Below are 26,538 nucleotides of genomic sequence, written 5' to 3'. Positions count from 1 at the left end.
AGGTGCCCTGCCCCCTTTTAAATCTGGTCACTCTAGTATAGCTCCTGCAGCTTTAACTGTTAAGAAGAAGAGGAAATTTCACCAGGTTCTCCATATATACAAATGACACCTGCTGAAATTCCCTTTTCTTTGCAACTGTTAAAGATACAGGAGCCCTGTCCTCCATTTCATAGGGTCGCCCTAAGCATGGCAGGCGCGTGAAGTTGGTCGAGTTGTTTCTACACAGGCACATCTTTTACGGGCAGCTCATCCAAGTTCTAGACTTGCACTGTTCCTTTTTAAAAAATGTTTAGTGCAGATGCTCATAGAATCATAGAATAGCAGAGTTGGAAGGGGCCTACAAGGCCATCGAGTCCAACCCCCTGCTCATTGCAGGAACCTACCTTAAAGCATCCCTGACCAATGGCTGTCCAGCTGCCTCTTGAATGCCTCCAGTGTGGGAGAGGCCACCACCTCCCTAGGTCATTGGTTCTCGTGATCCCGTGATCAAGGGGAAGCTTGCAACTATTTTGCAGTCTCAAAGACCGGATGTGAAAGCAATGGATACTTGGACTGGCGGTGAGTCGCAGTTATAAACTTATTATTATTATTATTATTATTATTATTATTATTTATTTATATAGCACCATCAATGTACATGGTGCTGTACAACTCTAGCAAAAGTATGTTAACACACGCAGAAGCTGCTGCCACCGCCATTTTCTTTTGTTCTGTGGGCATGGGTAAGGGAGAGACTACAATTGCCCAGGATTGGAGGAAAGACACTTTGCATATGGCTAAGGGATGCTGGGAATTGTAGTCCAACCCAACTGGAGGGCACTAGGTTGCGGGAGAGTGCATTAGGACATCTGTACTCTCTTCAAGGCCAGAATAAAGATCCGGAGGGGAGTAATTTTATAAGAAAAAGATGAGCCGGAGTCTAAGAACAGCCCATTGAACCTAGAAGGGAGAAAACTTGCAGAGAGCACCACCAGGGGAACGGGAGTCAAGTCAAATGGAGAAGAATAGCAACAAACATGGCAGGATGCTAAACGGGGTGGTGGTGGTTGTGTGAAGATACTTTAGTAGACACCGGTCAGGAGGCTCACTTGAGCGAACTGCAGTGAACCTCTGCCTTTCATTGCTCCCTCTGTAACTTAGACCAGGAAGCAGAGCAAATAATCCTAGAACCTGGGGTCATCTCATGAGGTTGATCGGTGGATTCAGGACAAATAAAAGGAAGGACTTCTTCACACAGCACGTAGTTAAACTGTGGAACTCACTACCACAAGATGTGGTGGTGATGGTCACCGACGTGGATGGCTTTAAAAAGGGGGTGGATACATTCTTCTGGCGGAGAAGGATATCCATGGTACTAGTCCTGATGGCTATGTGCTGCCTCCAGGGCAATAAGCCGATATGCACCAGTTGTAGGGGAACGTGGGTGGGAGGGTGACGTTGCGCCATGTCCTGCTTTGTTGGTCCCTGGTCGACGGCTGGTTGGCCACTGGGTGGACAGAGTGCTGGACAAGATGGACCCTTGGTCTGATCCAGCAGGGCTCTTCTGATGTTCTTATGTAATGTAAGCATGTCAAGCAGCTTAAGAAAATAAAGCACACTTTATCTTGTCACAGCTTTGCAAAAAGTTGACCAAAAATGTCCTGTATTTACAAATAAAGAACAGCAGCATGGCCGGCGCATAAAGTTGGTCCAGTTGTTTCTACACAGGCGCGTCTTTTATGGGCAGCTCGTCCAGGTTCTAGACTTGCCCTGAAAGCGTACAGGCCTAGAGTTCCACGAAATACAGTTACATATACATCATTATGGATGAGAAGAGCTGACCTCTCTCTTTCTCTGGCTGGAAAGAGTTTGCTACAGCATCAGCATCTTCAACGGGATCAAGCTCAGTTCTATGTCTCACTCCCTCCTGCAAGTTTTTAAATAAATATCAGTTGGGGGCGACAAACCTGGCCATGTGTAACAATGTGATTCCCAAGGACGCTGGGGTTCCCTGATAACCTCCTCCCTCCACAGGGCGCTCTGGACGGGTGTGGCTCAGTTCCTGTCCTGCTTCTGCTGCCTCAATGCTTGCAGGAAGATCTCCTTCACCTGGCCCACCGTTTCCTGGTACACCCAGAAGTCTTCCTCTTTGGTCTTCACGGTGTCCTGCAAAGCAGTCTTCAGGCCTTCGTTCTCCTCCGTTTGGATTGCAAGCCTACGGGGACACAAGCAGTCATCTGAGCCCAATATATTAAACCAGATGCAAGCGGAGACCACGGCATATACTCCTCTAGGCATTTTTAACAGAGGAATGAGGTATACTTGATTGTATCAATATAAAGACTTGCAGGTATTCCTGTGATGCTGGACTGAACACATTGTTGTGAAAGTTTTTCATTTATGTTAAAAGGAAGTTTCTAGCCCTCATGTTTTTGGGGCACGACCTGTCGAATGCACTTACTGAAGTGGAGAAAAAGAGCCTACTCCAAAATTAACGGAGGACTTGAGCCTCTGACCCTAGTAGCACCGATAAAGGCCCAGATCCACAGATAATGCTTTGATTTAAGTAGCACTAACCCAATACACATCCGCCGCGGTGCTGAGAATTCAGCTATTGAAGAACCAAAGAAGAGCCCTCCAGGGCCAGAACAAGAGTCCATCTAGTCCAGGATCCTAATCCCCACAGTGGCCACCAAAGGGCCTCTGAGAAGCCCACAAGGAGAGCATGAAGGCAAGCGCTCCACCCTCCCACACACACTGTTGTTCCACTGCCCCTGGTGTTCAGGGGTATACTGCCTCTGTACGCAGGGGCTCCACGGGGCAATCACTGAGAATAGCCACAGACAGACCTCCCCTTTGTGCATTTATGAGTTCCCTAGTTGCCGGGAGGGTGTGTAACTGCACTAGTGCCCTACTTGTGGTCTTCTCATTGCGTCAGCTGGTTGGCCTGGGCGTGAACAGAATGCTGGACTAGACAGGCCTTGGTCTGACCCAACACGGCTCTTCTTACGTTCTCGTAGCCATCCTCATGGGGCTATTGCAGCCACCCAGACCTTCCTTCCTCTCTTCTCCTCCGCCCCCACAGAATTCCTTCGAGCCCTGGGGAGCTACTCATGACCATCTTGCCACCCAGAGCTCTATACTTCAAGGGCATTCAGCAGGCACAGCGTCCTCATGTCCCTTTTGGAGCAGTGGCAAAGTCCTGCAGCACTGCCGGGGCTGCAAATCCAGTCACTGCACTGCTCCAGCACTCCTTTGTCAACGGCAGAAAGAACAGCACTGTGGCTCCACAAACACACACACACACACACAACTCCCCCCAGCTCAGAGCAAGAGGCAACGCGTAGGAACTGACCGCAGCGTTCCCAATGGTTTTTATTTTTAATTAGCACAACGTGTAGATCCCACCTCTTTTCCCAGAAACGCAAGGCAACACACACTGTTTGGCCACCCTCCCATTTTATCCTCATAACAACCCTGCCAGGTAAGCAAAGCTGAGCAGAAGTGATTGGCTCAAGGTCACCCAGAGAGCGTCATAGCTGAGTGGGGTTTCGAAGCCGGTTCTGCCCATCCCTTGTCTGGCACTCTTAACCACTACCCCACACTGGTTTTCCACCCAGAAGGACCGCAGGCACAATGGAGGCTGTCAGCTGTGTGGACGCCTGGCTCCAGCGTTCCCACATCACACAAATGTTGCCACTGTGCATCTATCTTTCCATTCAACCACTCATCCACCCCAGCTGTACGTGGCACAGACGTGCATCCATACAGCTGCTAAGAGGAGCAGGCTTTAAGCCAGCCTTCTCCAACCTGATGGCCTCCTGCAGATGTGTTGGACTACAACTCCCAGCGTGCTCCAGCAGTTTAGTTTGTAGCCCAACACATCTGGAGGCCACCAGTTTTGGGAAGGCTGGATGAAAGCCCTTTAGCGGAAACTGCCCCGTTCCCTTGAAGGTTTCCTCCAAAATTCGGAGGATTATTTATTTATTTGCTACATTTAGATCTGGCCTTTTCTCCTCCAATGAACCCAAGAAGGTGCCCATAATTATTATTATTATTATTATTATTATTATTATTATTATTATTATTATTTATTTATTTATATAGCACCATCAATGTACATGGTGCTATACAGAGTAAAACAGTAAACCGCAAGACCCTGCCGCATAGGCTTACAATCTAATAAAAACCATAGTAAAACAATAAGGAGGGGAAGAGAATGCAAATAGGCACTGGGTAGGGTAAACAGGTACAGGGTAGGGTAAAACTAACAGTGTAAAGTCAGAACAACATCAAGTTTTAAAAGCTTTAGGAAAAAGAAAAGTTTTTAGCTGAGCTTTAAAAGCTGCGATTGAACTTGTGGATCTCAGATGTTCTGGAAGAGCGTTCCAGGTGTAAGGGGCAGCAGAGGAAAATGGACGAAGCCGAGCAAGGGAAGTAGAGACCCTTGGGCGGGCGAGAAACATGGCATCAGAGGAGCGAAGAGCACGAGCGGGGCAATAGTGTGAGATGAGAGAGGAGAGATAGGCAGGAGCTAGACCGTGAAAAGCTTTGAAGGTCGACAGGAGAAGTGTGTATTGGATTCTGAAGTGAATTGGAAGCCAATGAAGAGATTTCAGAAGTGGAGTAACATGGTCAGAGCGGCGAGCCAGGAAGATGATCTTAGCGGCAGAGTGGTGGACAGAAACCAATGGACTGATGTGAGATTTATCCTCACAACAACCCTGTGAGGTAGGTTGGGCTGAGAGCCTGTGACTGGCCCAAAGTCACCCAGTGGGTTTCCATGGCTAAGTGGGGACTAGGACCCGGATCTCCTGACTCCCAGGCCACTACACCATACTGGCTCACCGGATTAGACACTTGTGCTTCCTTACACTGATAAGGGGAAATGGTGCAGGGGTGGATGGGTTGAGGTCCTACCTTGTGGACAGTTCTTCTATCTGGGACTCCAGGGGCACTTCCGAGAGCTGTGCTGGTGGAAGCTCTTTCCTATCGCTTGGATTCCAGCTCAGCCTGGTGCTGCCGAGTGGCTGAGCTGTAGATACAGGGCCTGTGGTTAAAAAGGGACCTGGGTGCAGAACTTTGCCCTGAGTTCCCACATTCATAATCCCGAACTTCAGATACAAAAAATGAACGCACCTGTGAACGTTTTTGCATTGGGGAAAACACACACACACACACACACACACACAGAGCTCTCACATTCTGGTCACCCTGTGCCTGAGAGTGTGCGCTCCGGCTCTCTGGCTTTTGTTGGTTTGGGTGGGTAGGGGAAGAGTAGGAAGCAGAAATATCCTGGAGACACACTGGGGCCCATTCAGAAGACACCTTAAACCATGGCTTTAACCACGACAGTTAAGCCAGAAAGCCAGGCCGTGTTCAGAAGACACCTTAAACTATGGCTTTAACCACAGTGGATAAGCCAGAAAGCCAGGCCATGTTCAGAAGATACCTTAAACCATGGCTTTAACCACGGTGGATAAGCCAGAAAGCCAGGCCGTGTTCAGAAGACACCTCAAACTATGGCTTTAACCACGGTGGATAAGCCAGAAAGCCAGGCCATGTTCAGAAGACACCTTAAACCATGGCTTTAACCATGGTGGATAAGCCAGAAAGCCAGGCTGTGTTCAGAAGGCACCTTAAACCATGGCTTTAACCACGGTGGATAAGCCAGAAAGCCAGGCCGTGTTCAGAAGACACCTCAAACTATGGCTTTAACCACGGTGGATAAGCCAGAAAGCCAGGCCATGTTCAGAAGACACCTTAAACCATGGCTTTAACCACGGTGGATAAGCCAGAAAGCCAGGCCGTGTTCAGAAGGCACCTTAAACCATGGCTTTAACCACGGTGGATAAGCCAGAAAGCCAGGCCGTGTTCAGAAGGCACCTTAAACCATGGCTTTAACCACGGTGGATAAGCCAGAAAGCCAGGCTGTGTTCAGAAGGCACCTTAAACCATGGCTTTAACCACGGTGGATAAGCCAGAAAGCCAGGCCGTGTTCAGAAGGCACCTTAAACCATGGCTTTAACCACGGTGGATAAGCCAGAAAGCCAGGCCGTGTTCAGAAGACACCTTAAACTATGGCTTTAACCACGGTGGATAAGCCAGAAAGCCAGGCCGTGTTCAGAAGACACCTTAAACTATGGCTTTAACCACGATGGATAAGCCAGAAAGCCAGGCCGTGTTCAGAAGACACCTTAAACTATGGCTTTAACCACGATGGATAAGCCAGAAAGCCAGGCCGTGTTCAGAAGGCACCTTAAACCATGGCTTTAACCACGGTGGATAAGCCAGAAAGCCAGGCCGTGTTCAGAAGACACCTTAAACTATGCCTTTAACCATGGTGAATAAGCCAGAAAGTCAGGCCGTGTTCAGAAGACACCTTAAACCATGGCTTTAACCATGATGGTTAAGCCAGAAAGCCAGGCCATGTTCAGAAGACACCTTAAACCATGTCTTTAACCACAGTGGATAAGGCTTTTTGCTTTATTCACCATGGTTAAAGCCATGGTTTAAGGTGTCTTCTGAACACAGCCTGGCTTTCTGGCTTAACCATCGTGGTTAAAGCCATGGTTTAAGGTGCCTTCTGAACGGGGCCAATGTGAGACTGTGAGCATGACGTGGAAGTCATAAAGCGTACAACGCTCTCTGGCCCAGGTTAAACCATCTGAGAAAGATGGAATGAAGAAGAGCAGAAGCCAAGCTAAATTTCGCCCATGTATACCGGCGGGCTTCAACAGCTCCTACTGAAACCAAGCCATTCCCTTAGCCATGCTAAGCCTCCAGCCAGGGTGGGTGGTGGGTGTGGGTGCAGCCATCTGCTGGCTTCCTTGCCTTTATATGGAGTCCCTGACTAGAGAAACGCTGCAAGACAGAACGGTTATTAATGGCCAGGAGGGGTACGTGCGGGTGTGGGGGTGTCACAGTGCGTGGACATTGTCCTCTGGGGTGGAATAAATGGCTTGAATATTTATGTAGCTGCTCCCAAGTCACGTGGCCTGGCCTGCAAACCCCAGCAACATTCCTTGTGACCCAAAGGAACCACAAGAGCCCCCCAGGGACGGCTTCACTCTGTTGTTTTTTTAAACAAATAAATTTGCCTAGTTATAAGAAGTCCAGAAGCCGCTGTCCCATGCAAGAGATCGGCCTTTATGATGTTGTGTTATGATGTTGTGGGCTTTAACTCTCACACTGTCCACTGTCCAGGGCCAGAGGGCAACGTAGCTTCTCTCGACGCTCTAATCCATGTTACCTGCTTTGCCCTTTGAATGGGCCTTTGCTGCGCTGCTATTCTTCCTGGACTCCATTTTCATTTTTTCAAACTGCTGCTCTAGAGCGATACACCTCCGTTGCTGTTCTTGAAGCTTCTTCTCTGCTTCCCAAACCTTGAGCGCGCTGTCATCCACCCTGACATTCAAACACAGAAGGGGCTTGTGCAGAATTGGCGGTTTCTTTTCCCAAGGCCCCCCTCCCCCAGTAGCAAAACTCAAGATCTTTACACGTATGCATGCCCACGCGCAATTCCTCCCCTTTAATGCCTTAAAGTGATATATTCTCAAAACCCTTTGTCTGCTGTAATGGAATACAGTCTTCTCCGGTTCCAACCCATCCTTTCACCGGGGCAGCGACTCCTGTGACTGAGGCCTTGTCTGATAACACACAAGTCCCTCTTTGAGCTTGTGACTCAGGTAAGATGCTGCTATTATTTGTGGGTATACACCTGTTGCATTATTTCCAGAACAAAATATACCCTAGAAGTCTCTCTTGTTGATGAGCTTCATCACACCAGCGTTACACTGTGCAATCCCTGCGAATTGCATGCAAAGGACTCAGAAGTTTCCCACCTTCTAATCTGCTTTGATTGTGAAGTTCTCCCAGGCATCCTGCCTTAATTGTGCTATAAAGCCAAAAGATTCGCCGTATTTAGCCCCTACTTGTTGAGCGTATCTTCCGAGCCGCCACTGGGGCGTAGGAGCAGGATTTTAAAGAAATGCTTACATCTGCGTAAGCTTTAAAGATAAAGACACCAAAATTGGCACAGTCATAGATATCAGGGAGGGCTTTAAGCATACCAAATTTGAATTGAATTGGGTCATCTGTTGATTTTTAATGATTTTTTTTTACATTTCCCCCCTTAAACTCACTTCCTGGAATGCAAAGGATCGCTGTCGCCCGGGAGCAAAAACAACAACAACGGCGAAAGCTTAGCGCTACGAGGATAATCCGAGGGAAGCAGGGACACGGGATGAAGCTTGAAGCTTGCTTTGCCCCTTGTACCTCCTCAGATGATTCAGTATCTAGAATGTATATTTGCATACAGGGCACCTTTAGGAACATAGGAGGCTGTTTTATCTAGAGGTGGACCCTTTGTTCATCTAGCTCAGGACTGTCTACACTGATGGGCACTGATTCTCCAGGGTTTCAGATGGGAATCTTCCCCAGCCCCATTTGGAGATGATCCTGGAAACTTCTGCACTCTTGTTATTTAGCTACAGGTCTTCCTCCCATCGTCTCTATGGTATTACAGGATGGGGAAAAGACGCCCAGCAGTTCCCTGGCTTTCAAAAGTGGGGGGATGAGAGAGAGACGTTCTGGACTCTGCAGACTCCCACCTTTTCTGTAGGATGCTGACCATCTCTATCAGCCTGTCCCGCTCCACCTCAGCAGCCTGGCAAAGAGCCTTGTACTCTGTGATCTGGACCTTCAGGGGTTTCATATCTGGGTCGTCAATCTCATCGGCCCTGAAAAGGACAAGAACGTGGAAAGGTCCAGTTGGTTTTGCTAACTGGAAAAAAAAATCTGGCATGACAAACCAAGGGAAAATCTTGTCCAGCGTCCAGTTCAGTCAACGACGTCCAGGTAGATGCTTCTGGGAAACTCACAGCTGGGCACAAAGATAACCGCCCTGCCTTACTGTCATCCCCTCCAAAGGGCCTCTGAATATACCCAGTGACAGACCCACCTAAAACCATTTTCCAGCCATGCCTGTGGCCATTGCCGCACTTTGTGGCAGCTAGTTTCATGCATTCATAGAATCATAGAATCATAGAATAGCAGAGTTGGAAGGGGCCTACAAGGCCATCGAGTCCAACCCCCTGCTCAATGCAGGAATCCACCCTAAAGCATCCCTGACAGATGGTTGTCCAGCTGCCTATTGAAGGCCTCTGGTGTGGGAGAGCCCACAACCTCCTTAGGTAACTGGTTCCATTGTCGTACTGCTCTAACAGTCAGGAAATTTTTCCTGATGTCCAGCTGGAATCTGGCTTCCTTCAACTTGAGCCCGTTATTCCGTGTCCTGCACTCTGGGAGGATCGAGAAGAGATCCTGGCCCTCCTCTGTGTGACAATCTTTTAAGTATTTGAAGAGTGTTGTGCAAAGCAAAGGCCAAACTAGGTTCAGGACAGCTTACTGGGCCGTGATCAAAACAAATACGATTCCTCATTTGTAGTCTGCTGCGCTTCCGCTATGACTCACAGACCGAGGCAAAGAGGCGCAGCAGTAATGGACAGTCGGAGCTCACGTTGAAATGCCAGGAGGGGCTTGAGCTTTGGACACCACCACTTTTGGGGCGCGCTCGCCATCGTTGGTCGCAAGGTTAGAAGTTCTGCCGTGGAGGACGGATGATGCATGCGTCCCGTTGACCCATTTGCTAGCTTGCCAACTCCGTCCCTGTAAATTGGCCTTGAGCTAAACTGGGTCAGTGGGGAGGCTACTGCCAAGGCCTCCCCCATGAGCTAAGAAAGCAACTTAGCTATTATGTTGCAGAAGGGTGGCCTTGTAAACACTGGCTCTCTGTGCCCGCCTGTGCTTGCGCTATGATTATTTATTATAATCAAATCCCCCTCCTATGCCATGGGCTCAGGGGAGTTTAAAGCAGTTTCCGTAGCATCTGATTTCCTTGACCTGGCGGGTGGTCTTCTAAGGGTCAAGTAAACATAGAGGTGGAGGGCGAGGAAGGAAGAGAAGAAATCTCATGCTAAGCTAAAAGTGGATGTCCAGCCAGTCCGCTACTGCAGGCAGATTGAACTCACCTCCCGGGAGAGAGTGCGGTTGGCAGTGAAGTAGCTGCGGAGTCCACAAGGGTGTGTCCCATCTTAGACACCTTCCTGGGAAAGATTAAAGGATTGTCCACGTCTCTACAGTGGTCTTCGTGTTTAACCTGCCCACCCTCCCACAACTGAATAAAGCATTTGTGTAGCAAACTAGGTTCCAGTTCATATAGGGTTGCCATATTCTGAAACCACAAAACTGGGACAATTGGGGGGGGGGTAGGTGGTGGTTTTTTTAAAAAAACTGAGCAATATGTAAAGGTCTAGGGCAGCCTTCCTCAACCTGGGGTGCTCCAGATGTGTTGGACTACAACTCCCAGAATGCCCCAGCCAGCTGGCTGGGGCATTCTGGGAGTTGTAGTCCAACACATCTGGAGCGCCCCAGGTTGAGGAAGGCTGGTCTACGGAAAGAAAGAAACCTATCTAAGCTTTAGTTATCTAACACTGCACTCCTATGTGTGTCTACTCATAAACAAATCCTATTAAGTTAAATAGGATTTATTCCCAGGTAAGTATGCATAGGATTGCAGCCTAAAGTACTTAAGCACCTGCAAATAAATAATAGGTAAAGAACAGTTTAAGCAAAAAGCCAGAAAAAATGACACTAAATTACATTTCTCCACTAGTTCTCAAAAGCTAAAGGAGACTTCAATATGGAGTCTTACTGTCCACTGAGCAGGCTCAAGGCACCATTTCAGAGGATGGAATTTCTCCGGCCAGCTGGAACAGGAATCCGGGATTCTTGACTGACTGGCCGGGGTCATTTTGGAAATGCTTGGAAACGGTGACATTCCTGGTTTTCCGGGAAGTATGGCAACCCTAAGTTCATAGGAAGTACAAATCTGATAACTTTGCATTAACATGTGAACCAAATGAATTTCTACTGCCCTCCAGTGGAAATTAACTTCTGAGCAATGCAATGATATTCAAAGAATTAGTTCAAGGGGAAAAGAACGGAAGGAAGAAAAGAATCCTTGGCTGAATTGCATCCATTGACTTTCCTCTCTGTCAGGCTGAGAAGTCACTGTGTACCTGATACCTGGTTTGCAAGACTGAGTGAAGTGAAGAATTCCCTAACCTGAGAGCAACAAATTCCAGATAACAATCCTGCATATCTAGAGAGTTGCTGTACCTTCTTCATGGCAGAAATCCAACAGGTTCTTTCTGTTATCGAGATAACAGTGATAGGGAAAGTTGAACCTTTTGAACTTCTGCCTGCTAGCAAGCTGATTAAAGGCACAGTGCCTCAGTTGGGAAAAGAGGAACAAATTGCTGTCCCTTCCTGTAGAAACAATCTCGTACATTCTCCGTTTCTGGAGACAGGAGATCAGAGATGGGCTTAGCTGAAGCCATAAGAATCACCCTTCTGGGCTTGACGGTTTGATTTGCCCAGTCATGATCTGTTAGATCTGAATATATGAAAGGATTCTATCCCCACCCTCCAACCAAATCGACCAATCTCTCACTTCTAAAAAGAGAGGTCAGCACATCATTTAAATTGTGAATATTTACTCGATGAAAAAGAATCAGCTGCCAAAAGTAATTGTCCTAGGATAATTGGTTAGCTGCTAAATCAATTAAAAGAGAACCCTACAAACTATGAATGAGGTACCAGGGCCAGGGTCCTCATAAAACTTCATTTTGGCAGGAAACTATATTTTAAAAGACGTTCTCTTACCGTGCAGCGCTATTGCTTCCAATGGGGTTATTTTTCCTGGACGCTGAGGTGGAATTCTCCTCTTCCAAAGACTCTGCAGACAGTGAAGAAACGGAATCGGAAATGCTTTCCTCTGGTCGATGAAGGTGACGCTGGTGTAAAACATCAACCAAATCAGACTTTACATATTCTTCACTCACCCGGGCGGATTTTCTACCTACTCTTTTGCCGCCACTCAGGGCTCTGTCCGACGAGCGTTTTATTGCACGCTCGTTACTGGGCACTCACAGATTTTTCGCAGGTCCCGCACATGACATCGCCTGCCCCCCGCATGCCTTCCACCCCTTCTGGCCTTCCTTGTGCCACAGGAAGACCCCCAGAAAGTCCGAAATATTTTTAAAACCAGAAGTTGCTGCCCTCTCCTGCTGTGCACAGGAGAAGCAGCGTGATTCGAATGCCCGACTGAACGGGCCTCATGCGCGTTGTTGACTTCCTGCTTTGAAACAGGAAGTAACTGAGCAACGAAACCAGGATCAGAGAAGCGACGGTAGGGAGCGTGTTTTCCCACATGTAATGGAGATCTGAGTTTCATGATAGGACCAAGGGAGGGTTGCTGGGTTTTGTTACAGTTCATGGGCGCGGGTGCGCTTTTATGGACCGCACACACAAATATCCGGTAATAAACGAGAATTAACATGACAATAAACACGCAATTAGCAATTGTGTGTTTTGTCTGTTTTTCTTTGGTCAAGCCAAGCACCTTCCCTCCCGGGGCAAATCACCGCAGGGGTGGTGGGTCTGGATTGAGATTGGGACTATGATGGAGGCAAAGGCTTGGATTCCTTCTCCCAGACAACACTGCAGTCTGGATCCAGATTCTGCCCACCAGCACCCCACAGCTGCTATTTACCAAAGAAAAAGCAAGCATACAATCGCCCATGCCATGCTTAACGTTAACACACGGTTTGGCTCTGAGGCAAGCCAATCCATGCAGGACACGGAATAATGGGCTCAAGTTAAAGGAAGCCAGATTCCAGCTGGACATCAGGAAAAACTTCCTGTTAGAGCAGTACGACAATGGAATCAGTTACCTAGGGAGGTGGTGGGCTCTCCCACACTAGAGGCCTTCAAGAGGCAGCTGGACAACCATCTGTCAGGGATGCTTTAGGGTGGATTCCTGCATTGAGCAGGGGGTTGGACTCGATGGCCTTGTAGGCCCCTTCCAACTCTATTATTCTATGATTCTATGATTAAATATCTATTCTCAGGATGATCAGGGGTTTGGAAATGAAACTCCATGAAGAGACTGAAACAACTGGGCATGTTTAGCCTGGAGAAGAGAAGACTGATGGAACCAGTTACTTAGGGAGGTTGTGGCCTCTCCCACACTAGAGGCCTTCAACAGGCAGCTGGAGAACCATCTGTAACGTATGCTTTAGGGTGGATTCCTGCATTGAGCAGGGGTTGGACTCGATGGCCTTATAGGCTCCTTCCAGCTCTAAGATTCTACGGTTCTTCGATATTCACAATGAGGGACTTCTCTAGCAAACTGATCTGATCCGGATTACCTGCAAAGTGAGCTGCCTGACTTTCTCCTCCAACTCTTTCACCTTGGCTTCTCGCTCGGCCACCATTTGCTTCAGCTGTTCTATGAGGCAGTTCTGCTTCTGTACCTCAACATTTAGCTGCTTCCCCAGGCTCTGCTGGCATTCCTTGCTCCTTTCATCCTGCTGGCTCAGGTTCTTTAGGATGACCTGCATTTCCTTCTGCTGGCTCTGGTGAGACAGAAGAGGCACACGGGAGGCTCGGTTAGATAGACATGACGCATTAAATACGCACGGAGGCAGCATTGCCGGCCTAAAGGGGCCTGGCCTGGCTTTCAAGTGCTCGAACAATACAAGAGCAACTTCTGTGTGGCAGGAGAAATGCATTAGCTGAAATGTACCTCTGAAACAAGGCCTTTGAAGTCAAGCCACTTGCATTCAGAAGCATCAAGGCTGCCTGAGGACAATCCTTAGCAGACTAATATTTCAACACCGTCCATCACAAGGATTTTGGGATGGTTACATTTCTGGCATACTAAAGAAAGATTTCCTCTAGCGCAGTGGTTCCCAAACTTTTTCAGGTAACCGCCCCCTTGGTTCCACAAACTCATGCCCAGTGCCCCCTGCGCACAGCCCCTTTTAATGGGAAGCACCCACCGCAGACTTGCCAAGGGAGGGAGGGAAAAGAGAGCAAACGCTTCTATTTTGCAGCCGGCATGGCGGGGCACACCAAGCAGGGTATGTCTCTTCATTAGCGTTTTGGTGCTTTTGAAACATTTCAGTTCACCGTTAAAAGGACTCTTCTTAAATGGTATTAATACATGTGTGGATTCTTCCCCTATATGGCTTGGGACCAAACTACCTTCTCCCTTAAAAATGTCCCTGGGTCTTAAGACCTACTGGAGAGGCGCTTCTTGGAAAAGACCACCTCAAGCGCCCGCCTGCCACCCCTTTGCCTCTTAATGCCCCCCTATGCAATCCCACCGCCCCCAAGGGGGCAGTACCGCCCACTTTGGGAACCACTGCTCTAGCAGAAGCCAAAAAAGGAGACTGTGCCTGACACCAAAGATTTATTCTCTTCCGGCACAAATGCAATTACAGCACATGTATGTACATGTGTATATTTTAGGCTCATCAGCTGATTAATTAATATTTAGCTGATACACTTCAACAGATAATCAATTACATTTAACCCTTTTCTTGCACATGACCCAAACTTCGGATAGATTGTTGCCCTTTTAGAGATTGCTTTTGTTTAATCAACAGTAAATAAACACTCCCTGGCTAAAGTGAAGATAATCTTTCACATTTTTCATTCTTTATTATAATAAAAAGCCATTACCAAACTAGTCTCAAAATAAAAAGCTACACCTTTGATTTGCAGGTCAATAACAGTGGCTCTGACCACCTTATCAACGGCCACTTTAGTTCAGGAATGGACGGCCCACGGCCCGTGGACTTTAAGCAGCCCTCGGGCGAAATCAAGGCCGCCTGCATGGACCTGGCCAAGCCCCCGCCCCACTTTTCCCTGCAGCCAGCTTAGCTACACCCTCTGCAGCGAGGCGAACTGACCAGCCTCCATTACTTAAGGACATGAGAACAAGAGAAGAGCCCTGCTGGATCAGACCAAGGGTCCATCTAGTCCAGCACTCTGGCCAACCAGTGGCCAACCAGCTGTCGAACCAGGGACCAACAAAGCAGGAGACGGTGCAACAGCACTCTCCCACCCATGTTCCCCAGCAACTGGTGCACACAGGCTTACTGCCTTGAATACTGGAGATAGCACACAACCATCAGGGCTAGTAGCCATGGATAGCCTTTGCCTCCAGGAACTTATCCACCCCCCTTTTAAAGCCATCCAGATGGCCATCACTACATCCTGTGGTAGTGAGTTCCATAACTTAACTATGGGCTGTGTGAAGAAGCACTTCATTTTATTTGTCCTGGATCTCCCACCCATCAGCTTCATGGGATGACCCCACTGGGTTCTAGTATTTTGAGAGAGGGAGAAAAATGTCTCCCTATCCACATCCTCCACACCATACTTAATAGGCCCATTCAGAAGACACCTTAAACCATGGCTTTAACCATGGTGGTTAAGCCAGACTGTGTTCCAAAGACACCTTAAACCATGGCTTTGACCATGGTGGTTAAGCCAGACTGTGTTCAGAAGACACCTTAAACCATGGCTTTAACCATGGTGGTTAAGCCAGACTGTGTTCAGAAGACATCTTAAACCATGGCTATAACCATGATGGTTAAGCCAGACTGTGTTCAGAAGACACCTTAAACCATGGCTTTAACCAAGGTGAATTATTCACCTTTTTGCTTTATTCACTATGGTTAAAGCCATGGTTTAAGGTGTCTTCTGAATACAGCCATAGAGGAGTACAGTGCCCTTGGTACTCATATGGAAGCAGGAAGCTGACTTCTACCAGGCTGGCCCACTGGCCCATTGCTGATTCGAACTGGCACTAACTCTCTAGGGCAGCCTTCCCCAACCTGGTGCCTTCCAGATGCTTCGGACTACAACTCCCATCAGCCCGGGTCACCATGGCCAATGGTCAGGGTTGATGGGAGTTGTAGTCCCAAGCATCTGGGGGACGCCAGGTTGGGGAAGGCTGCTTTACGGACTCAGGCTTAGACCCTGGCGTGGCACGAGTGTTTGCAGGACACTTAGTGTGGGTACTGGGCGGGGAGAGTATAAGTTTTTGTAACATTTTGGGAGTATTGTATAGCCAGGAATAAGTGGCCAGAAGTGAATGTCTCTAACGGGGAGCAGGAATCCCACTAGGCCAGAGAGCTGTAAACCGCTCTGAGAGCTTCGGCTATGGGGTGGTATACAAATGCAATAAATAATAATAACAACAACAACAACAACAACAACAGGTGATCATACCAGTAAAGCATCGATGAGTTCGTTGTCATGCTTTCCTTTGTCGAACAGGGTCGAGATCTGTTCCTTCAGGGTTTTCACCTCGTTGGACAACACCTTGTTCCTCGCTTTGGCACCATCCAACTTCTTTTTCACATCCTCATGATCCTTCTGGAGGGCGTCGTGTTCACTTGTAAGTTTCTGAAGTTAGGCAAATGAAGGAAGTGAGTTGAAGGCTACGGATCATTATCCATGAAGAGCATTTCCCAATGAGTGCAGACAGGATCTGCTGTGCACATGGAGTAAGTGCATTTCTGTGCACCCACCCAATACCTCAACCAGTCTTCCCCAATCTGATGTTCTCCAGATGTGTTCATAGAACCATAGAATAGTAGAGCTGGAAGGGGCCTAGAAGGCCATAGAGTCCAACTCCCTGCTCAAGGAAGGAATCCACCTTAAAGCATACCTGACGGATAGCTGTCCAGCTGCCTCTTAAATGCCTCTAGGGTGGGAGAGCCCACCACCTCCCTAGGTAACTGATTCCATTGTTGTACTGCTCTAACAGTCAGGAAGTTTTTCCTGATGTCCAGCTGGAATCTGGCTTCCTTTAACTTGAGCCCGTTATTCCGTGTCCTGCACTCTGGGAGGATCGAGAAGAGATCCTGGCCCTCCTCTGTGTGACAACCTTTCAAGTCTTTGAAGAGTGCTATCACGTCTCCCTTCAGTTGCATTGCAACTCCCGCGATTCCCAGCTGGCCTAGCCCTGAAAATGTGGCTTGGATGACACCACAGCCCCATGGTTCAATCCAATCGCATTGAGCTTCCAATCTGCCCCTACCTGCCTGAAAACAAACAGGCAGCCCAGGGGGGTATCCGCACGTCGTACCCAGAGCGCTTCTATGCGACCCCAGTGCACCCCGAAAACGATTGTCTAACTTGCCTGTAAAAGAAACGAGAAAGAGGCGTCCTTGCCGGCGAGGAGAGCTCGGCGAAAGAAGGCGGGGTGGAGAGGAAAGGAAAGAAAAAGGGAAGCGCGCGCCGGCGAGAGTGCGAAGAGGGCACAGAAGAGCGGCTGATTTCCCGCTTGTTTCCCTTCCTCAAAGGACCAAAAGCTGCCAGTTCTCTTCCCCACCCCACCCCACCGCTGCCGCCCCCACCAAAGGCTGAGGGGGAAGGGATGACGGCGGCGGCTCGGGTTAGAAAAGAGACGCGTCTCTCAAGGTGGAGACCCACACACCAACACACCGCTCGCCTCTCCCTTTCCTATTCCTTCTTCCTGTCTCCCGGAGCCGGCACCTTCCCCTCCGAAAGGGGCGTCGGAGCCGGCAGCAGAGTCGTGCCCCCTCTGTCGAGCTCTCCTTGCCGGCTGGCGAGGAGGGAGGTGGGTGTCGCCGGCAGCGCCGGCGCTGGCAAGGACACGTCTTCCTCGTTTCTTTTACAGGCAAGTTAGACGATCGTTTTCGGGGTGCACTGGGGTTGCATAGAAGCGCTCTGGGTACGATGTGCGGATCCCCCCCCAGGCTTCAGATGGCCCCGCCGTCCTCTGCAAAAAGGAAGCTCTGTTGTCAGCTGTGCATCCTTACCTCCAGGGCTTCTTTCTTTTCTTTTTCCAAGCTCCGAATCCGCTGCAGGTTCTTCTCCTGGGCAGATTTCTTCCTGGGGTCTGTAAAGCTGAGCACTTCTTCGTCAGCACTGCTCTGCGACAGCCTGCTTTTGCCGTGCCCCAACTGACTCTCCAGCTCCCGGACCTAGAGGGAAAACGTGAAGAATACGCAGAAGGCTTAGCTGCGTAACAAGTGCTGCCCATGAATGGAAGGACGTGTTCTGACCCAGAAAGGAGGGACAGGCAGCCAGCTGGCAAACAACCTGGTCACCTGGGAGGAGCATCAATTGCCCCCAGGCAAAAAACGGTGATCCGACGTCTCTTCTCACATGATTGAATGCGAAAGAATTCCCTTCACACACAAAAACTAGCATGTCAGGGACGTGGGTGGGCTAGAGCCTTTCTCCCTAACGTGAATATACCCGGTCACTACGTTCAACATCTAAGGTCCTCCTCCGGGTGCCTACTCCGAGAGAGGCTCGGAGTGTGGCAACGAGGGACAGGGCCTTTTCGGTGGTGGCCCCCAGACTGTGGAATGATCTCCCTGACGAGGCTCGCCTGGCGCCAACGCTATCTTTCCGGCGCCAGGTTAAGACTTTCCTCTTTGCCCAGGCATATGGCGGCACATCTTAATCACCCACATGTTTAGTTTTTTAACGGTTTTTAATGCTTTATGTGTGCATGTTCTGTGTTTTAGAATTTTAAATTTTGTATACTTGCTTTTATTTCAATTTTAGAATTTCTGTAAACCGCCCAGAGAGCCCTGACTATGGGAGCGGTATATAAGTGCAATAAATAAATAAATAAATAAATAAACAAACTTGTTTCTTTATATATGAAAGAGTACTTTTGTACGGAGTAGGGTTCGATTATGTGACCCCACCCCCACTAGTCTAAAATGGTTTGGCCAAGAACCTGGCTTAACAACACAGTGAACTAGATCTTAGAGGATACAGCCTGGTAAGTGATTTTTGGATTTGGTTTTATGCCCAGGATCCTATTCCTCAGTAAGAGGGTATTGTAGTTAGGTTCACCCCTGGCTGGATTACCCCCTACCAGACCCTCTGCAGGCTGGATGATGTCAGTGGGCATGGCCACACCAAGCACCAGCTAAGTTGCCTGCTGCCTGCATTCCTGGGATCTGAGATAACAGAGGGGATCTTCTCCAGAGGGGATTCCTCCAGGGATGGGGCTTGGAGGCCAAGCTCCATTCCCTGGAGGAACTCCATGAAGGTTGGATTGGAGAGCCCAGCACGGCATATGAGGCTCACAGGCCGGAGGTTCTGCACCCTTGGACTGTAGCTTCTGGGGCTGAGCTGCATGGGGAGAGGGGAGGTGGGGAAGCAGTGTGGAGAACAGGGAGAGACATCTTCAACAGCAAAGTCCTGCTTAAAGAAAAAACAGCTTTGGAATAAATCCCAAAGGTGGCCGTGAGCAATACCTCAATGCTGACACCAGATGTGCACAGAAGTTGTGTTGTGGTGGGTGAGGGGTGCTACAGAACTTTGGTCCAAAAGAAACCTGAGGACTTTTCACAGATGCAAAGGCACACATAACCCACCAAATCAACCTGACTGCCAGCCACAGAAACAGCGGAAGCATCCTTGATCCAGTTCGCACTGTACTTCTATAACAACGGGCAGGAGCTCCCCATGGTTTCAGACCAAGGTCTTTCCCAAATGTATCTGGAGGTGCCAGGGAGTAAATCCGGGACCCTGTGCATGCAAAGCATGCACTCTCACACTGAGCTACGGGCGTTCCACACCCGCACGCCACAAGCAAAAGGTGCTTACAGTGCAAATGATGCTCACCAGACTCAAGCAAGTAAACAAAGCCTTACACTGCAGGAGAAAGGGAAAGCCTTGGGAAAGAGAAAGGGAAAGGTCCAAACCCAGGTATTTCCAGGTAGGCTATTGCCTGTAACCTTGGAGAGCCTCTGGAAGTCAGTGGCCGTGTTCAGAAGACACCTTAAACCGTGGTTTAAGGTGTCTTCTGAAAGGGCCAGTGTCAACAATACTGGGTTAGAGGGACCCATGGTCTGACTCAGTATAAGGCAACTTCCTATGTGTGTAGTATTAAAAGGACAGCTAGAGGAATTGCAGGTGGGCAAAGAGAGCATTTTATCAGGATATTAGTCAATCGCTAGCTAACCTGTTGGAGGAAAATTCTGAGAATGCCTTGGACTGCAAGAAGATCAAACCAGTCCATACTCCAGGAAATAAAGCCAGACTGCTCACTTGAGGGAATGATACTAAAGGCAAAACTGAAGTACTTTGGCCACATAATGACAAGACAGGATACCCTGGAGAAGATACTGATGCTAGGGAAAGTGGAAGGCAAAAGGAAGAGGGGCCGACCTAGGGCAAGATGGATGGATGATATTCTGGAGGTGACAGACTTGACCTTGGGGGAGCTGGGGGTGGCAACGGCCGACAGAAAGCTCTGGCGTGGGCTGGTCCATGAAGTCATGAAGAGTCGGAAGCAACTGAACGAATAAACAACAACAAGCTAACCTGGCCTTAGCAAAACTCCTTCCCGACTCTGACTCTCAGTGCAAGAGAAATACCATGTGCAGAAGAGCCGTGAAATGAAGAATATCAACTTACTTTGCCTTGTAGGACAAGAATCTGCTGAGCCCGCCCACGCCAGCTACCGGGGGTGGACAGCAGATTTTGAACGCTGACATCTTCTCCGATTTCATTCGCTAGAAGCTGAAAATGAGATGAAAACAGGATCATGTCAACTCGCATATTTCGCGGCGGAGGTTTTAATGTTTAACTTATATGGGTTGCAGCAACTATAACTATCAAAAGCTTTTCTTAATATACTTCGGGGAGCCATAAAACGGACCCAACCTAACTTGTGGCTCTCCCTTTTTTTAGTTCATTATCTATATAAGGCAGTATTTATTTATTTATTTATTTATTTATTACATTTCTATACCGCCCAATGGCCGGAGCTCTCTGTATCCAATACAGTATCCAATACTGTCCCTGTGCTCCTACTGTTTCTGTTGTGCTAACAACCCAGTGCAAGAGCAAACAGGAAATGGGTGCTCCCTAAAGCAAGCCCAGAAGTTCAGCTAACCTGCCCTGTTTGGGAATCAAACGTTTCTGCTCGTTTCTGTTTGCTTTAGCATCTGCTAGGTCCTCATTTTGCCATCAGTAAGTCCTGCCACCACGCAGAATGCATAACAGACCACCCTTTTCTCTGCTTTTCTGTTAACATAATCAAAGCAGCCATTTTACACAGGTGCTTTGGCCGTGGCTTTGTGCAGCCTGGTCGCACTTGCTCCCAGGTAAACAAGGACACACAATACAATTTGCCAGGGCAAAGTCACTCTGGAAAAAAAAGCTGAAAGGCCCACCTAGGACTACGTAAGCAGCTGCTCTCCTGTTATGTTTCAAATCACCTGGCCAGAACACTTCTCAGGTTTAGGTGGAGGACAGATAACGCTGATTCTGTAAGGGCCTGAAAGTGACCTTAATAGTGGCTATTATTAACTATGGCCTGGTTCAGACAACATGCTAAACCAGTGGTTCCCAAACTTTTTCAGGTCACCGCCCCCTTGGTTCCACAAACTCATGCCCAATGCCCCCTACCCTACCCTATAAAAATCATTATTCAGAATAGCGGTTTTCAACAACCCACTAAGGAAGATAATAACAATAAAATTCAAAACAGTAACAATTAATTGAATATTTATTCAAAATCCAAAGCACCTGCCACAGGCTTGCCGAGGGAGGAAGGGAGGGAAAAGAGAGCAAACGCCTCTGTTTTGCAGCCGGCATGGCGGGGCACACCAAGCAGGCTATGTCTCTTCGTTAGCATTTTGGTGCTTTTGAAACATTTCAATTCACTGTTAAAAGGACTCTTCTTAAACGGTATTAATACATGTGTGGATTCTTCCCCTTTATAATAATAATAATAATAATAATAATAATAAATGTATTTCTTACCCGCCTCTCCTTTTAGATCGAGGCGGGGAACAACATTAGAACAGGAATCAATACATCTTAAAAATTCATGATTTAACATTGATCTGGATAGGCCTGCCGGAAAAGGCTAGTCTTTAAAGCTGCCTTAAAATCACACATAGAGTTAATTTTACGAATCTCCTCCGGCAGGCCATTCCACAATCTGGGGGCGACAGAAGAAAAGGTCCTCTGGGAAACTGATGTCAGCCTAGTTTTAGCTGACTGAAGTAAGTTCACCCCAGAGGACCTGAGTGTGCGGGGCGGACTATATGGGAGAAGGCGATCCCGCAAGTAACCTGGACCCAAACCATTTAGGGCTTTAAAGGTAATGACCAACACTTTGTACTTTGCCCGGAAACTAATTGGCAGCCAGTGGAGTGATTTTAATGTTGGTGTAATGTGGTCACCCCTAGGTGTACTGGTGACCAACCTGGCTGCCATATTTTGAACTAGTTGAAGTTTCCGAACTAGGTACAATGGTAGCCCTATGTAGAGCGCATTGCAGAAGTCAAGCCTTGAGGTTACCAGCGCGTGCACTACTGTCTTTAGGTCTTCTGACTCTAAGAAGGGGCGCAGCTGGCGTATCAGCCGAAGCTGATAGTAGGCACTCCTGGCCGTCGCATCTATCTGGGCTGTCATTTGGAGTGACGGATCCAGGAGCACCCCCAAACTGCGAACACAGTCTTTCAGGGGGAGTGTAGCCCCATCCAGAACTGGCTGACACACCTCCAAACCTAGGTCAGAGCCCTTGACAGCAAGCACCTCTGTTTTGTCTGGATTCAGCTTCAGTTTGTTTTTCCTCATCCAGCCCATTACTGCCTCCAAGCATTCATTCAGAGGAGACACACTGTCCTTAGCTGATGCTGTTACTGAAGGCATAGAGAAATATATTTGGGTGTCATCAGCATACTGATAGCACCCCGCCCCATGCCTCCGGATGATCTCTCCCAGCGGTTTCATGTAGATGTTAAACAGCATTGGGGATAGGATGGCACCTTGTGGTACGCCATACAACAGCTCCTTTTTTGAGGAGCAACTATCCCCCAGCATCACCATCTGGAATCTACCTGAGAGGTAGGACCGGAACCACTGGAGCACAGTGCCCCCGATTCCCAAAGCCCTCAGGCGTTCCAGAAGGATACCATGGTCGATGGTATCGAAAGCTGCTGAAAGGTCCAAAAGTACCAGCAGGGACACAATCCCCCTGTCAATGCTCATGCGGAGATCATCCACTAAGGCGACCATAGCTGTCTCAACTCCGTATCCTGCCCTAAAGCCAGTTTGAAATGGGTCTAGAAAATCTGTATCATCCAAGACTGCTTGGAGTTGGAAGGCAACTGCCCTCTCAATCACCTTGCCCAAAAATGGAAGATTTGATACTGGTCTATAATTATTAAGGTCTAGGGGATCCAGGGAGGGCTTTTTGAGAAGTGGCCGTACCACTGCTTCTTTTAAACATGGTGGAAAACTCCCCTCCCTGAGAGATGCATTAATAATATGTTGTAGTTGTAGTCTAACTGCATCTCCTCCCTGGGTGACCAGCCAAGAAGGACAGGGATCGAGAGGACAAGTTGTCCTCCTTACTCGTCCAAGGAGCTTGTCCACATCATCAGTACTCACCAACTGAAACTGATCCAGTGTAATCCTACTCACAAAGTTGCTGGACACTTCAGCTTCAGCTTCTGTTATAACGACGGCATCTAAATTGGCTCTTATCCGAGAGATTTTATCTGTGAAATGATCATTAAATGCATCACAGCGAACTACCGAAGGCTCTAAAACTGGGTTCAGGGGAGGAGGTGCCCGAGTTAGACCCCTCACCACCCTAAACAGTTCTGCTGGACGTGAATTCGCAGACGCAATGCGGTCAGAGAAGAAAGCTTTCTTCGCTGCACGTATTGCCACCCCATAGGAACGAAGATGTTCTCTATGACGTGCCTTGTCGGATATGAGACGAGTTTTCCTCCATCGGCGCTCCAGTCGTCGACCTTCCCGCTTCAATTTCCTGAGATCTTCTGTGTACCAAGGTGCCCGATTGGAAGCAGGTCGGAGAGGACGTTTGGGGGCAATCGTGTCGATAGCCCTAGTTAGGTCTTGATTCCATCTATTGACCAGGGCTTCAACAGGATCGTCGACAATACCAGCCATAGTACCCTCTAAGGCTTTCTGGAATCCAAGAGGATCCATCAGCCTTCGAGGGCGGACCATCTTAATAGGTCCGCCACCCCTGCAGGGGAGGATGGTAGCCATGATATTAACCCTGACCAGAAAATGGTCTGTCCATGACAACGCAGAGGTATTTATCACCTCCGCCCACAGATCTGTCTGTTCGGAACTGAAAACAGCATCGAGGGTGTGACCTGCTGAATGTGTGGGTCCAGAGACCAATTGGGATAGGCCCATGTTTGTCATGGATGCCATGAACTCCCGAGCTGCACCTGATAAACCACTCCCGAAAGGGATGTTGAAGTCGCCCAGGACCAAAAGCCTGGGCGACTCCAACACCAACTCCGACACTAGTTCCGTAAGCTCAGCCAGGGAGTCTGATAGGCAGCGGGGTGGCCGGTACACTAACAGAATCCCCAGTCTATCCCTGGTCTTTAGATTCAGGTACACACACTCTATGTGATTCAATTCCCGGACAGGAAGTCTGGTCAGGTTGAGATTATCCTTATAGACCACAGCTACTCCGCCCCCCCGTCCACTTTTCCTCACCTGCTCGATAACACAGTACCCAGCTGGGAGGGCCTGGGCCCATGTTGGGCCACTGTCATCTCCCAGCCAGGTCTCTGTGAAACATGCCAGGTCGGCCTCCTCATCTGTGAGGAGATCATAAATTATATTTGTTTTGTTTTTAACCGACCTGGCATTGCAAAGGAGCAAGGAGAGGGTCCGTGGTTGGCTTGGTTCATTCTCCAAGTTCCCCAGGGTGGCAGGGCGACCGGAAGGAAAGATGGGTGTTAAATATCTATCTCTCCTTCCCCTGTAATGGCACTTCACCCTGCCATCACCATATCTCCCTCTGCCCTGCACAACTTGAATTGTCGCCTCCTTTCCATTATACATTATACATCTACAATAACTTCACAATAGCAAATTAACAACAATATACAATTAATAGGGGAAATTAACAGATTATTTAGCTCAATTTGACCGGGGGGTGGGGGGAATTGAATGGCTGCTGCCAGGTGACCGTTGCTGGAAGGGAGCAGGAGGGATGGCTGAGCAGGTGTCTTCTCAGCAGAGCTCCCCTTCTCTGTCTCCTGCAGCCTGGTGGAATGGCTGCTGCCAGATGACAGTTGCTGGAAGGGAGCAGGAGGGATGGCTGAGCAGGTGTCTTCTCAGCAGAGCTCCCCTTCTCTGTCTCCTGCAGCCTGGTGGAATGGCTGCTGCCAGGTGACAGTTGCTGGAAGGGAGCAGGAGAGATGGCTGAGCAGGTGTCTTCTCAGCAGAGCTCCCCTTCTCTGTCTCCTGCAGCCTGGTGGAATAGCTGCTGCCAGGTGACAGTTGCTGGAAGGGAGCAGGAGGGATGGCTGAGCAGGTGTCTGGCTGGGACCAAACTACCTTCTCCCATAAAAATGTCCCTGGGTTTTAAGACTTTCTGGAGAGTAGCTTCTTGGAAAAGACCACCTCGAGCGCCCCACTGCAGCCTCTTTGCCTCTTAGCGCCCCCCCTGCTGCCCCCTTGTCTCTTAACGCCCCCTATGCAATCCCACCGCCCCCAAGGGGGTGGTACCGCCCACTTTGGGAGCCACTGCGCTAAACCATGCTGCTTAACCACAAAATGGTTAACCATTTTGTGGTTAAACAGCATGGTTTAGTGTGTTGTCTGAACCAGGCCAATATCTGGTTCGTCATCACTGACCAGAGTGGGTCATTGGGCAAATACCATTTTTAAGGTCTCAAGCAGCGTGAGCACCCCTAAGAGGGGAAAACGTTTTGTTTCTCTCATCTATAACATGAGACACAATCAAAAATCGATTTGAGTTTATCTTATTTATATTCCAGATAAGTCTTTGAAAGTTTTGTCCAAAGCCAGTTTGATACTTTTTGGGTGCCGGTTCAGCATTTGTTGCTTCATATATGAAGAGACATTAGCATTGAAACAAACTGCAAAACTGATGGGACGTGTTCGTACACAGGCGAAGGAGTTGCTGCCAACTGACTAGAAATAAAAACTTGCCCTGGCCTGCTCCTGTTTTTAATTAGGTGTTTGAGATGCAGAAGACCAGAGCTGAAGCTTTTTATGGCATGAAGCTAAACATTATCAGATGCTGTCGGCCAGTGTGAAGGGCGGAAAAAGAGGTGCAGGTCAGTGGTGTTTTGCATTCAGAAGGCCCCAGGCCCAAACCCAGGTATTTCCAGGTAGGCTATAACCTTGGAGAGCCTCTGGAAGTCAGTGGTCCTGTTCAGAAGACACCTTAAACCGTGGTTTAAGTTGTCTTCTGAAAGGGCCAGTGTCAACAATCCTGGGTTAGAGGGACCCATGGTCTGACTCTGTGTAAGGCAACTTCCTATGTGCCTAGTATTAAAAGGACAGCTAGAGGAATTGCAGGTGGGCAAAGAGAGCATTTTAAATAAGGGTCTGCAACCTAAGAATTAGCAAACAACACACAAACAAAATGGATAATGAGAGCTCCTTAAGAGTTCAAAAGAGGAGCAAGCAAGCTTTTTTGGAAAGTCATCTTTTCCACCGGAGAGAATATTCTTATGAATGGGCTCCAAGTGGTGACAGCTGGTATTTACCACCTAAAGGAGTAGCTCTCAAACCTTTGCCCCGATAGAGCAAAAGCTGGTGGCCCTTCCCCAGGAGTGCACAAGGAAGAAGTTACTACCAGGTGAAACTGCCAGAGTA

The 26,538-nt window shown here is 48.6% G+C and overlaps 1 protein-coding gene across 1 annotated transcript in view; it reads right to left on the bottom strand.

Moving 5' to 3' along the window:
- Positions 1 to 1,645: 1,645 nt before the first annotated feature.
- Positions 1,646 to 26,538, bottom strand: part of CCDC13 (coiled-coil domain containing 13) — a 41,809-nt gene continuing 16,916 nt past the window's right edge. The window contains exons 6-15 of the mRNA XM_063116313.1: positions 20,314 to 20,418; positions 17,688 to 17,852; positions 16,129 to 16,305; positions 13,254 to 13,460; positions 11,707 to 11,837; positions 10,011 to 10,085; positions 8,592 to 8,720; positions 7,232 to 7,386; positions 4,900 to 5,059; positions 1,646 to 2,194 (exon numbers count right to left, since the gene is read on the bottom strand). Coding sequence (XP_062972383.1) covers positions 2,035 to 2,194; positions 4,900 to 5,059; positions 7,232 to 7,386; positions 8,592 to 8,720; positions 10,011 to 10,085; positions 11,707 to 11,837; positions 13,254 to 13,460; positions 16,129 to 16,305; positions 17,688 to 17,852; positions 20,314 to 20,418 — 1,464 coding nt within the window. The 3' untranslated portion in view covers positions 1,646 to 2,034. The remainder of the gene's footprint in view (positions 2,195 to 4,899; positions 5,060 to 7,231; positions 7,387 to 8,591; positions 8,721 to 10,010; positions 10,086 to 11,706; positions 11,838 to 13,253; positions 13,461 to 16,128; positions 16,306 to 17,687; positions 17,853 to 20,313; positions 20,419 to 26,538) is intronic.

Source organism: Elgaria multicarinata, chromosome 1 (genome assembly GCF_023053635.1).
Source record: "Elgaria multicarinata webbii isolate HBS135686 ecotype San Diego chromosome 1, rElgMul1.1.pri, whole genome shotgun sequence".
NCBI lineage: Eukaryota > Metazoa > Chordata > Lepidosauria > Squamata > Anguidae > Elgaria > Elgaria multicarinata.
This window is presented reverse-complemented; position numbering and strand designations above follow the sequence as displayed.